Source organism: Scomber scombrus, chromosome 16 (assembly GCF_963691925.1).
Source record: "Scomber scombrus chromosome 16, fScoSco1.1, whole genome shotgun sequence".
Lineage (NCBI taxonomy): Eukaryota > Metazoa > Chordata > Actinopteri > Scombriformes > Scombridae > Scomber > Scomber scombrus.
Window position 1 is genome coordinate 6028498 of NC_084985.1, and position 14692 is coordinate 6043189.

The window sequence follows — 14692 nt, forward strand, 5'->3', positions numbered from 1 at the left end:
CTTTCATGTGTTTTCCCACAGCATGGGCCAGTTATATTTCCCCCAGTTTGTCTAAGTGAAAACTTCACAAAAACAATACAGAATCCACACTGGAGACGAGAGAACACGGAAGATGCAGAAATTTGGCAGAGAAAACACAAGGAGATATTCTGGCGGGCTTGCAGATTGATCTGGGCTAAGTCTCCTAAACTGCTGGTGTTGGCACAAAGCTGAGGTGGACTGGGACATACCTGCTGGAAGCTCACTTGCTCGCCTTTTGTCAGGAGTTATAGCACTGCCAAGCTCACAGACAGACAGATTGTGGTCCACTCGGAGAGCTCAGTATCCCAAATTTAGTGAAAAACATGTCGTATTTTACCTTATCTTATATTGAATCCATGTGAGCCAATGAATCCACGACTGCTGGCAACCAATCATATTACATCTTTTTGGATATAGAACCACCAGCCCCCCCAAATCTGATCAAATCTTATTTAAGTATAAATACATAATCCTGACGGCCAATCCTATTATAACTTATTGGACACAGCATCACCGCTAGCCACTATTGGGGTGTGAATAAAGAATCACTCACTTGTCAGTAAGTGATATCATGTTGTCTCGGATGAAATCAATGGTGGCCAATTAAACTGGATTTTATTGGATATAGTGTAGCCAGCAGGACATAAACACAATTGCAGGTGAGGGAGAGTCTAATAGATCAGTATCTAGGAGAGGGCTGGGACCAAAGTGCACCTTTTTTATATTTCCCTCTTTGCACAAAGATGCATTTATTTAGAATAACCATAATTAATTGTGAACAACATACACGTCCTCTCCCATTAACAACCTTTTTTTTTTTTTTTTTTTCTTTCAAATTTTGGATAAATGAGTCGGATGCAATCAAGCCGGAAATTGATGTTGAGCATTGTTTCTTTCATCCCTCTCTGTCGGGACGAAAGAAACACAGGCATGAGACAAAAGGTAATGGTTGGCTTAATTGACTACAAAACAAGTACTTAATATTTCTGGCATATAATGCTCATTAATGCTTCACTTAGTCCTCCGAAGAAAATGACCAATTTAGACTCAAATCAATTTATTTTAATGTCGTAATTGTATGAAAAGTGGTCTAATGTGTTGAAATTCATCTTAGTGAATAATTACCGTTTTCCCCTCACAAAAAAACATTAGGTTAGAATTTAAGATGTTTACAAAATCCCAAATCTTTACCCATCATGTGCACTCCATCGCCAAATCATGCGTTTTCCTGCCTTGTTCGTTAAAGCAAAGACAATCAATTAAATAAACGCACCAGTAAGGTTTCACTCAAGATAGTCTTATGTGATTAATTGAACCATTACTGACATTTAGCCAATGGATAGGTCTAAAAGATTATATACATTTACAGTCTACAACAAATAAACATGACTTTCCAAACTGAAAACACTTTTTTAGTATCTATTATCTGACTGTCTCAATAAACAAACAACCAAAAGAGCAAATAGCTGTTCCCTTCTGGAGGAATTCAATTTATTTTTTACATTAAAAATGGGAGTTATTGGAGTGTAACTTAGCCAATGAAACTTTTTTTTTCTACCTCCAGGGGGGGAAGCTCTGTGTCTGAGAAGTGATGACTAATACTTCAATATTTTATGCATTTATGCAGCGGTGGTCCATTGATTCCAGCCACTAAACATAGGCATAAATGTCTTCTTTTTCCTCAATATCTGCTGTTCAGGCATTCTTTAGTACGGCATTGTTAGCCGGTCAGTGGGCAGTTACAGCAGAAAGTTAAAAAATGTGTAAGAAACTGCGTCTTGCCCTGAAGTAATGTACAAAATGAACCTTCTCTAAATGAAAAAAGGTGAAAGGTTAAATTATAACATTATTATTTTTGACCTACTGGAACAGCACTCCATGCATTTTAGGTTTTGAGCCCTAACAACAAACCACAGCCAGAGCTTGCTCAGTGTAGAGATTAGTGTGTTTCCAAAACCTTATTTTAATCGAATAGTAGCATCTTAACTTCCAGAGTTTTTCAGCAAAGGAGAATCTTTATGGCAGATACAGATAACCTAAACAAAACAAGCATATAGCCAGTTTCTATACACTGAGAATCTGTCAGTCAGCAGATACACTAAAACTACAATAACACATTGTGCTGTGTGTGCCGAGCATCCTTTTGTGAACTGGAATGGCATCCACCATCCTTTTATATTGCTGAGTTGTTGATAACAGAGAACGGGAAGGTGAGAAAAAAGAAAAATGCCTTTGAGTGTACATTTGCCCTCAAATAGGAGCACTGAATCAGTCAAAATGGAGGTAAATGCAGCAACACAAAAGGTCTTCAAATGCAAGGCCTCGAGGCTCTTTTTTGTGTTTGTGCTCAGTGGAAAACCTGAGCAAGGTTTATAAAGTCAAAATGATGAGTTTTCAGTTTTTAGTTTTTGCATAAGAATGGTAACATTAGACATCTTTTCTTTATTTATTTTCCCTTTAAAAAAAAAAAAAAGTATTTATTTTGAATTTTAGGCGCCTAAATTAGTCTCAAACTTAAATTCATGCATTTTGTCAACATTTCTATCGACCCAACAATGAGCTGTTAAAACCACACAAACAGCAGAATAATTGCAGTATAAACTATTCTCCACCGTGTTCCTTGAATGCTCGTGTAATGTTAACAGTTGAGGAGACGTAGCGAGCCAAACAGATGTTTTTTTCTCAACAATGTCTGGAAATATTCAACAGCAGTGTGTCAAGCTGAGAGAAGATGTTTACAAACCTGGGCAGCTGGTGAGACATGGATTCCAAAGAATTTAACAAGATCCAGAAGCCTTTATTGATTTTTGGCAAATGTTATGCTGCAAAGTAGAAAAATAAAAAAAAATACATCACTTGGCTGCCTTCTTCAGGGTACAGCAGTGAATAAATCCATGTTTTTAGAGAGAGGGGGAAGAAGGAGGTAACGCTGATATGTGCCACCACCAGCCAATGCTGCTAAATCCAAACCTGCCTGCTTTTTCAGGTTTACCGAACATTATTTGGTGATTCCTACATCATGTTAAAAAAAAACCCCAGCTCATCACTTGTGATATATTTTAATTGATGTGATGTGGTGGATTTGTTTGTTTCCATTATGTCATTGATTTAATTGAGTTAATTGATGTATGTTTGGATCTAAGGGTCATATTAACCCTCCTGTTGTCCTCCAGGGTCAAATTGACCCCATCTCTTTTGACTGTTCCTTCTTTCCTTCCTTCCTCCTTTCCTTCCTCCCTCCCTCCTTACTCATTTATTTCTTTCCTTCCTTCCTTCCTTCCTTCATTCTTTCCTTCCTTCCTTCCTTCCTTCCTTCCTTCCTTCCTTCCTTCCTTCCTTCCTTCCTTCCTTCCTTCCTTCATTCCTTCCTCTTTTCCTTCATCCCTCCCTCCTTACTCCTTTCCTTTCTTTCCTTCCTTCCTTCCTTCCTCCCTCCCTCCTTACTCTTCTCCTTCCTTCCTTACTCCTTTCCTTCTTTCCTTCCTTCCTTCCTTCCTTCCTTCCTTCCTCCCTCCTTACTCATTTCCTTCCTTCCTTCATTCCTTCCTCCCTCCTTCCTTCCTTCCTTCCTTCCTTCCTTCCATCCTTCCTCCTTTCCTTCATCCCTCCCTCCTTACTCCTTTCCTTTCTTTCCTTCCTCTCTCCCTCCTTACTCATTTCCTTCTTTCCTTCCTTCCTTCCTTCCTTCCTCCCTCCATCCCTCCTTACTCCTTTCCTTCTTTCCTTCCTTCTTTCCTTCCTTTCTCCCTCGCTCCTTACTCCTTTCCTTCCTTCCTTCCTCCCTCCCTCCTTACTCCTTTCCTTCCTTCCTTCTTCCCTCCTTACTCCTTTCCTTCCTTCCTTCTTCCCTCCTTACTCCTTTCGTTCCTTCCTTCTTCCCTCCTTACTCCTTTGCTTCCTTCCTCCCTCCCTCCCTCCTTTATTTGTCTTTCTTTCCTTCCTCCTGTCTTTCCTTGACACGAGGACAACAGGAGGGTTAAGGTTGTTGGAGAATTGTCGGGCTCATCTCATTGTCTGACTTCCCTCTTTAAAAGGAAAGCTTGCTGCAGATGAATTCAGAACTGCGGAGAGGTGTGTTGATGGATGACATTGACAGATGAGAGCAGTGTATGAAAATATCAATAGACAAATCTTGGCTCCAGGTGGAAGTAGCCGAGTCACCATTACTGCGGGTCTCACTTGCAAAACCTGCTCTGTAATTTATGAAAAAGTATCTCAGTGTTTGGATGTTTTTAGCCAATAAATGTGTCCCAGCGATCCAGTAAAAGCTGTTACATGTTGAACATAAGCTGCTCCAAACAGTACCTTCACATCCAGGCTGTGCAGGAGCCATTTGTCAGTGTTATTTGTTTTTTTCTCAAAGCCTGCATTGTAATGTGTTTCAGAGTAGTGATAGAGACTGTCTAACCTCTACTCCCACACCCACTAGCTTTATGTCAGAGGGGGCGACTGCCAATTCAACATTTACACTGCTTTCATTGTCAGTGAAACAAATCCACTTTGCCACTGCAGTAATGGCGATGGTGCTACTTACTGTTTTTGTTACTGTCATTATCAATCAATCAATCAATCAATCAATCAAACTGTATTTCACCTTTCATGCAGACTAATGTGGTTCAAAGTGCTTTACAGTTAGCTGATTGACAAGCTGATAATAAGACTAATAAGAAAAAAATATAATAAAAGAATAACAATAATTATAATAATAATAATTGAAAAAGGAATAAAAGTGCAATTTAGAGACAAAAAGAGAAAATAAAAATGCTAAAAATGCGTAAAAAATTAAATAAGTAAAAATAAATAATTAAATAGATAAAAATATTTGAAAATAAATAAATAAAATAAGACAGGATAAGAGAAAACGTTTATTTAAAAAAAGCAAAAGTAAAAAAAATAGGTTAAAGTAGATTAAAAAGTGAAAAGAAGAGTAAAATAGAAGATGAACTTTAATAAAAGCGGGACTAAAGCTACGTTAAGAGAGAGATTAAAAAGACAAAATAAATAAATAAATTTGATGATAAGATAATATAAAATAAATAAACAAAACATCAAAAACAAGCACAATACTGTAAACTATTAAGACTATAAACTATTAAGTAATTAGCATGTAAATCACTCAATAATTGGACTTTTGATTTAACAAAGTACAAGAAGTCTACAGTGAGACATATTTTAGCCGTCCTGTGTGAATGCCGCCTTAATTTAGCAACAACCAGCTTCAACTCAGTCACATATCGTTGCTCTTGGCTGATATTCGCACCATGTTTTGGATTCAAACCAGCATTCGTCCAGGTAGAATCCGGCCCTGTTTTATAACCACTACACAGGTTATAAGATAGTCTCAGAGATGTTTCAGGCTCCTAGTAGGGCGAGCATCTTCCTCGCTGAGACGATCCTGAGAATCCACCAACTATAAGGACGCTTTACAGCAATTTTCTCTCTAAAAGGACGCAAGCTAATAGGCAAATTCCCCCTTCAGCGGACTGCTAATGGAAATGTAGAACTTTGAAGTCTAATTATTTCAAGACTGCAAATTTTTTATCTCCATGTTATATTCTACAAATATGAGTTGGAGTTTAGTAAAGTTTTTTACTGCAGTACTTCTCTTATAAGACCCTCAATCTTTGGGTAAACACTCATCAAAATGCAATATCTGAATACTTAAAATGAAAGCATGTGGTGAATATAACTTATAAGCCTTCTAAGTAAGTGCTGGGCTTCATAAACCAAACATACCTCATGCAGTTATTGTGTTTGAGAATATTACTGTTATGCATTTTTTTCCTTGTCTCCCTGTCAGTCTTTGGCATCTCGCCTATTGATATTACCACAGGGGGGGGGGGGGGGGCGTTGTTTATCCAGTTCCTTTAGCATGGCTTGCCTTCTAATTACTCTGTACTCAGAAAGCCTCAGACAGATGTGAGGAGTAGCAGCAGCAGGCTCAATTGGATGCAATGTCACGAAACACATCAGGGACGGATACTCCCGACCTGTTAAAGCCCCCAGATCAATCCAAACTCTTTCCGCTACTCTGCTTTACTCTCTGCATGGTCAGTCTGTGTCTGTTTATGTCTATTTCATCTCCTCTGTTGTCCTCTCTGTCTGCGTCTCGTCTCTGCTCTTTTGCTTATCTCCTTCATGTCTGAGCTCTCCCTTCTCTTGTTTTCGTCTCAGCTCTCCATGTCTGTTCCCTCTCTTTGTTTCATCTCTTGTCCCTGGATATCTTTAGGTTTTTAAGGAGACAATATGTAAGACTTTTTAAGACCTTTTGTAATGCTGCCTGGATTTGGATTTAAGACCAACTCTGAAGCCAATTTAAGTAACAAAGCTGGCAAAATCATCCGACATCCACAAATAGCTTATGAGTAAGTCTATTGACAGGATAAAATAGGAACAATAAGAGTAAATTAAAAGCAAAAGTAAATTGTTAAGTCCAATTGTGTCCATTAAAACACATCCAACGGACCCTATCTTAACTTTTGCTACATATGAACCTCAGAAGACTAAGACACCTAATACTGCATGACGAAATAAAGGCAAGCATGAAAGTAATGCACGGCACTCACCATAAAACCAGTTTAGCAAGGTACTGTAATTATCTCCACCTCTGATTTATCCAGTAAGAAGTGGAAGCATTTGGCACTAGGTATTACAGGCTATTAATATTACCTTTAATGGATATATTACAGTCATTTCTGTGCTTTTGTGAGGTGTTGATGGAAAGCATTTAACATTACTGAAAAGACTAATGATATACTTATCATTTGTGTGTCTCTTGTAAGCGTTAGTGGCTATTATATGAGTTAATATGACTATATATGACTATATTGAGATATCCACTCTAAATGCAGTGGGGTTTGGCGGCAGGGATATTTAAAGACCGTGTAAAGTGAATTCAGACATTTTCATCTAAACACATTAAATAGGTCATAAATGTATTTCTAAAAAAGGTGTAAAAAGCATTTCAACCATTTAGATTTGAATTGTGGAGCTAGGCTTCACAAACTGTGTTTCAAGATATAGTATAAATACATTCAGCGCACACTACTACTACTACTACAGTCTACAGTTAGCTAGTTAGCTGAGTTAGCCGCCGGGCTAGCAGCTGAGTTAGCCACCGAGTTATCAGCTGAGTTAGCCGCCGGGCTAGCAGCTGAGTTAGCAGCAGAAAGCTCTCAGACGTAGCTCCATGTTTCTGGTAGAGGTGGTGACTTTGATTGACAGCTGACACTTGATAGGGGGCGGGGCTTCAGTGAACTCGGCGGGCACTCCCACAGCGTTTGGGAGCAGAGACAGAGGCTGATTTTTACACAACTTTGAAGCCTAATTTAATATATTTGGGGATTTTTTTAATCATTTAAATTTGGCAGGGTGGTTAACAACACATTTTTTTGTGGTATGTCAAACTCAGAACACATATTTATTGTTACTTTACACAAAAAAAAGATTTGGGTGCCAGTCCTTTGAATTCAAAAAGCAAGGCCTTCTCCCTTGACTTATTTAGTGGAACGAGAGCAACAAAGGAAAACACACAGAGTGATTTTTTCCCCCCACAGACAGTAGCCTCAATAAACCAGCAGGCAATGCTCCAGCAGGAAATTGGTTTTCAATAATTGCCTGAGTTTTTGTTGATAAGTAAAATCTTTCAATTCTAATACAACGGATATGACAGATTGAAAGGCATTTAGGGGGAATTCACTAAATCACATCCTGCAGTACAAGATAGTGCACGCTTAAAAAGACTGGGTACAACAATAACAAAGTAAATTGCAACACTTGACAACACCAAATAATGGAATTCACTGACATTTACAGATTGATAGTGTGTCCAATGCTCGGTTTTCTTTTTAAGACGGGGGGGGGTTTCATGGAGCATTGCCACTTTATAGAAGAAGTCCGGTTTGATTTCACAAAGCTAATGTGACGAGGGAGCGAAAAATAGTGTTTTGCATATCACTGTTGCAACGTGAAAGCTCTTAGAAACGTTGGTGCGTTTGATGTTTCACTTCAGTTGAGAGATTACCTGCTCCTGGTGATGTAACTCAAAGCCAGTCAGAGACAATTAGTCGATGTCTGTTGGTGACTTTTTGTTACTTTTTCCCTCCAGATAGTTAATAGTTGAGGAGGTTTTCACAAGGAACAAGCGCTGTTGTAGATTATACAAAAAGCATACAGGCTGTTAAAAAACACTTCTAAAAACTAAATTTAGACTTTCCTTTTAAAGGAACTCTGTACTTTCTCTTACTGTCTCTCTGATGTTGAGTGGCCTAGGGTTACACCAGAAGGCCTCCCCCTCCCCTCAGAGTTTCATTACAGCCACAGTAGGATATATACACAACAAACTGATTGAACCTCCTCTTCCTCTGCTCTCTCCATGCCCTCCTCCCTCTTCTCATCCTCTGCTTCACGTTTGATGTGTCTTTCTTTTCGCCACAATTTTATTTTTTTCATCTCTCTCCCTCCTCCTGTGCCATTTTTAATTCATCCTCTGTTCTCCTGTTCGCCCTTTGTGTCCTGACTCGATTCCTATCACAACCATAATGTCCCACTCTAACCACTGGCTTTCTTTCCGCCCCTCTCTGTTCCTCCCCCTTCCCCCCTTCTCCAGCCAAACCCAAGAACTCGGCCAAAGTGGTAACCGTCCAGGCTGGCACCAAGTCAGTGGTGGTGGCCCAGTGTGAGGCGGCGGACGGCAAACCGGCAGCTACCATCAAGTGGCTGGCATCCGTCGGCGGAAACCATTCGACCAGCACCACAAACGGGCCGGACGGCACGGTGACGGTACGCAGTGAGTATCGGCTGGTTCCAACGCCGGCGGACGACGGCAGGGAGGTGACGTGCGTCGTCGACCAGAGGACACAGGAACGGTCATGGGTTCACCCTGTCAAGCTCTCTGTGGAGTGTAAGGAAGACACACACACACACACACACACACACACACACACACACACACACACACATACATATTTGATTACTTGTATTTACATTCCCATAATGCCAGTACAGCTGGATATTCTTTATCACCTGTAGCCCCCCTCACTGCTTATCGATGCACATTACACAGATTGCCAATTATCAGTAAAAGCAGTACACATTTATACCTCAAGCTGTGAAAAAGGTGATTATGAGAAATTGATACTTTAAAAACCTTAGCATGCAGCACTTTCTCCACGCACCCTCCTCCCAAAGCACTTGTAATCTGCTTCTCTAATGATCTAAATAATAAAAACAACATCTGGTCTATTTGCTGAAACATCTAAAAACACACTGTCATTTTTTTTGCATTGTTTCAAAATTGTGGATGTAACACAGGAATACAAATGAAACCTCTAAAAGTCTGAGTTTCTATTATTAATGGCTTACAGTATAGACGACCTGCAGATTTGTTACAGGCTTTTTAACAAGTTTGGGATCGTGGTGTAAACAATGAGTGCCGAGAGACTGGTTTCCGAGTCAATGCACAATTCATGAAAATTCAGGACGCATTTTCGCTGCAAGTCTTTATACACTTAGCATCTGATTCAGTGTGGAGTCTGTCATTATGCAATCAGACGATGAGACTTCCTTCTAGGTGGATTGTTTGAGGGAACGAGAGCGTAAACCAACTCTGGCTTTACTGAAGTGCTGTTTTGTTTGAAACCTTTTATCAACTAGAATCTCACATGATCCCTGGTTAGTCTGTTTTATCAACACTTTATAGCCAATATCATTTTGCATCCCTACAGTACAGTCATCCAGATATGATCACAATCCATCTACATTCATCTTTCTTGTTGTGATCCTTTGCTGAGTAGCCATTTAACAGCAGGATAGTGCACACCACATTAATTGATTCAAGGTCTGTGTGTTCGCCACCGTTTTCTACTAAACTGTTAATTTCATACCAGATTGTAACTAATGCATCTGTCCAGAATTGTTTAATTATGTACAAGATAATGACAGATTAAACAGATGACTGTGGTTACGCCCAATCTTATAAATCCAAACTTCAAGAAGGGCACTCGATAACAACATGATGGCACTTTCATCTTTTTGTACTTGTAGAACTTTTGGATTTTTAGGACTTTTCACAAGTACAGAAAAAAACAAGACGGCACATGTTTACACACAAATGTGCACACGCACACACACATTCATTTAATCCATTAAATTCCATTCTAATTTACACAGGATTAAAATATTATGCAGGTTCAGCGTAGCTTTACAGAGGTTTAGGGATGCTGACAGCTTCGTCTTAACTGTATGACCTCGCTGCCGTTTACTGCAAAGATGGAACAGATTGTTATTGTTCAAACTCTTTTTATAAATCTGCAATTTTAAGACAGCACACACACACACACACACACACACACACACACACACACACACACACACACACACACACACACACACACACACACACACACACACACACACACACACACAATCCAACTGCCTGTCAGACTGTTATATTGCTTTTACACTTCACATACACTGCTGTCAATCAAGCTGTCAAATTATCATACATAAACTATGCATCTTTGTATCAATGTAAGCAATATGTGTTATGTATCTTTATGTACTGTATGTGTGTGTGTGTGTGTGTGTGTGTGTGTGTGTGGGGGGTGTATATGCACAACACAACACGGTCAAGCCTGAGCATTCTCACCTGTCAAGCCGTCACTGTGTCTGGTGTGAGTCGTATGACACATGCAAGCACAGACTTGTTTGTACTCTTAACCCTCCTGTTGTCCTCGAGTCAAGGAAAGATGGAAAGATGGAAAGGAGGAAGAAGGAAGGAAAGATGGAAGGATGGAAGGAAGGAAAGATTGAAGGAAAGATGGAAGGAAGCAAGGGAAGTTGGAAGGATGGAAGGAAGGAAGGAAAGATGGAAGGATGGAAGGAAAGAAGGAAGGATGGAAGGATGGAAGGAAGGAAGGACGGAATAATGGAAGGGAGGAAGAAGGAATGAAGGAAGTAAGGAGGGAAGGAATGAAGGAAGGAAAGAAGGAAGGAAGGAAAGATGGAAGGAAGGGAGGAAGAAGGAAGGAAGGGAGGAAGGAAGGATGGAAGGGAGGAAGAAAGAAGGAAAGGAGGGAGGAAGGAAGGAAGAGAAGACAGATGGAAGGAAGGAAGGATGGATGGAAGGGAGGAAGAAAGAAGGAAAGGAAGGAGGAAGGAAAGAAAGAAAAAAAGAGGGAGGAAGGAAGGGAGGAAAGAAGGAACAGTCAAAACAGAAGGGGTCAATTTGAGCCGGGAGGACGACACAAAGGTTAAACTTGTGACGACCCCCACTGACACAATGCCTCAAACATAAACCCTCACCCTAACACCAATTACCCTTGATGGAAGTTAAGACGGTCCAAAATGTGCTCAAAAAATTCCCTAACTCTTAAAAGATATGACTAGTGATATTTTATATTGTTCTTACTTTCAACACATCTCATGTGCAGAGCCAAAACCAACAATGAACTCATCCTACTAAAAAGCATTGTGTGGGAGTCCAAAGCCTGATATGTTGTACTCCTTTGTGCCTTAGACCTCCTTTGTTGTCCAAAATCTTTAAACACCACCACATACTGTACCACAACATCTTGACTCTAAACTAAAGTTATTTTAAAAATGTAGAATGTATAAAGGTTGCGATATCTAGCACAACAAGCTAATGAAGCTCTGTAAGACACAGCTATTCCTATCCCCAAAGCAGTGGTCATGTTTAATCTCTTCATAGATAGTAACGTAGCTTGTAGGCTATCAAAAACAAACAGAAATCCAGCTAATCCACTTACAATACAATGTATCAGTGCAGGATAAGTGGGTTATCCCAGAGCCTTGTTGCTATGAAGACCATCATCTGTGTCTGTGTGTGCTGCTTTGACGTGAATGGCCCAGTTTGAGAAGGTTTTACGATCAGGCTTCTTGGGATTCTTTTGCAAGTTGCGTCCTGTCTCGTTGTAAATCGTTGATCTGAGGTTGGCCTTTACACAGAACTACTCTCTGGAGACTGAAAAGTGATCTGTGTTAATAGTCTTTGAAGCTGCTTGTAAACAAACTAACATGCCCCAAACTCTTCAGGGCAAAGGAACATGTCGCCCATCGCAACGATTTGGCTCATTGATGTGTTTTTAATAGTTATATTTGGACAACAACGGAGGAATAAGATATAATCAGGCTGTGCATACACAATAACAATACTTGTAAGTAAATCAATTTATTGTTGGCTTGGCTCTTTAAATGAGATTTGCTGACACTAAGAGAAATATAGAAAATGAGCACCCACATCGTTTAAGGTCGAACTCAAATTGATCCTCACTAAAATGGAAGTATCATAGCACACACACATTATGACTCCTCACCGTGTATGTGTTAGTTTAGTGATGGTGAGAGGGATCATGTCTCCTGTCAGCTGTGTAACTCAGATCAGCTTTTATAGGTCAACGCTCTCTGGGAGAAACACACACACACACACACACACACACACACGTATTACCCCACTGTCCTGCTGTGTCTTTCTCTCACTGCTTTTTCTTTGACACGCTGTCCTCACACTCCTCTCTCATTCTCTCTCTTTCTCTCATTCTCTCTCTCTCTCTCTCTCTCTGATTCTCTCTCCCTGTTTCCTTCACAGTATGTGTCTGTCTTTTTCACATGAAAAGAGGGAAAAGAAAGACAGCCACTAAGCTTTTCTGTTCTGCCGGTTTTAGCTTCCCACACATGTCACTTTGGTTTGACTTGACTTTAACATAAGACTCTTAGTAGAGTGACATTAACTGATTTTCTCTACCTCCTGCTATAAGTGTGCCTTGATTTTAGGAGGAAAAGCTCTTCTAGGTAGCAATACTTTTTTTTTTCTTTCTCATATCTACTCTACACAGCTGAGCTTGAGCACATCAGCATACAAACAGAGCCTAGCAGACATGTTGACTTGCAATGAGCTCCTGTGTACTGTAGCTGTATGATGCTACATGCTGAAGCAGATCAGTCAAAAAAAGATTTTATAGAGAGATTGATGTCATCAGTCCTCCAAACCCATCTGGCAGTCCTCTGACTCATTTGTAAGCACACAGCTTACGGAAAGGTGCATGTTACCTGTGATCTGACCGTGACCTGCTTTCTATCAAGTCTTTATATACAGTAGCCTCCCACTCGTTACAGATGTCATAAACCACAAATTCCAGGTGAAAAGAGAGAGAATCTTTCACATCGAGGGAGGTAGCTCGCTCACTAGGGTGCACTGTAGGGTTTTAAAGTGCATGAATCATCAGTACAAAGGAGCAACTGCAAAAAAATAAAAAATATGGTTGTTTGATAAAAAGTCAAAGGTACAAGGTTGAGTACAAAAAGAATCTAAGTAAAGACAAGTGCAAGTATGTGTAGGGCTGGTTATGACTTAAAATATTACAGTACCAGTACCAGTACCCTTAAGGCGATACTGATAGAGTTCTTCATTTAATACCTTTTTTTCTACTTTGTTTGATAGGCAAAGCAAGGCAAGGCAAGGCAGCTTATACAGCGCATTTCATACACAATGGCAACTGAATGTGCTTTACATAAAACAAACATTTAACATTAAGAATTGGAAATAAAAACATAAAAACATGCAATTTGAGAAATAAAAATGAAACCCAATAATAGTGAAAACATAACAATTTAAATATTTTCGACCTCACTTGATACCCATCATGTGAGTGGAAGTAAGGTGTCAACACAGCTCCCCATCTAAATTATCTTTACACATATACATTTTATACACCGCGCTCAACTTCTCCACCAAAGACTGGGTCGTAGCTGCTGCAGTAGTGGGCCAATCACATGTCACATTAAATCATTAAGTCTAGATCCAGATCGATTTACAGGTAATGTTTGACTGGAGAAGTTTCGATACTATTTGTTATAAGGTTATTTCCTTGGATACCTTAAAGTACTGATATCCAGCCCCTATGCGTGTGTTACTATGGGAGGAGAAAGCTAAAGCTAAACTTTAAATCAGTTCACTTTTGGATTCTGGGTCAGTTTTGGATTCATTCAGCAACTTTTGTGTTTTGTTCCCAACTGCAGCAATGAACCATTACAGCTCTGACTTGCTCCACTGACCAGCTTAACCTCGATAGCAATGGCTCCGAAAGGCTCAAAAAAAATAATTTCCCAGAGACAAAGTTGAAATTGGTAATATTGATTGTCACAACATAAACCATAAATCATTACATCATCCCAGAGATTCTTAAATCCATGCAGTATGTTGAGGAACAATAGGGAATCTACAGTGGGGGTAAATACAGTGACTTGCATAGGCCGCCATTCTTTCTTGACAATGACATCATCGGCTTTTCCCCTACACAATACAATACATGGACATGTCAAACTGCCTTCATGAACCTCAATCCCATTACCTCTTTCCTTTCTTTATTTTCCTGTCATGATATGAAATAAACCAACGTTGCAAACATGGCGTCCTGCATCAGTTAACTCTCTATTTCTCTCTTTCAGACCCCCCATCTGTGTCCATAGAGGGATACGACAACAACTGGTATGTTGGCCGCTCGGACGTCGTGCTCGTCTGCACTGCCAACGCCAACCCTGAGCCCACCACCGTCACCTGGACCGCGTAAGTATCCGTACATCTGTGCAGTCCAATCATCTCGCTTCACCTCCCTCTGAGAGAATGACACAGTCTCTAATTTTTACTATAATC

At 39.9% G+C, this 14692-nt stretch overlaps 1 protein-coding gene across 1 annotated transcript in view; it reads left to right on the top strand.

Annotated features, from left to right (window-relative positions):
- Positions 1-14692, top strand: part of pvrl2l (PVR cell adhesion molecule related 2 like) — a 174096-nt gene that overhangs the window by 127975 nt on the left and 31429 nt on the right. Inside the window, exons 4-5 of the mRNA XM_062436065.1 lie at positions 8630-8923; positions 14488-14605. Coding sequence (XP_062292049.1) covers positions 8630-8923; positions 14488-14605 — 412 coding nt within the window. The remainder of the gene's footprint in view (positions 1-8629; positions 8924-14487; positions 14606-14692) is intronic.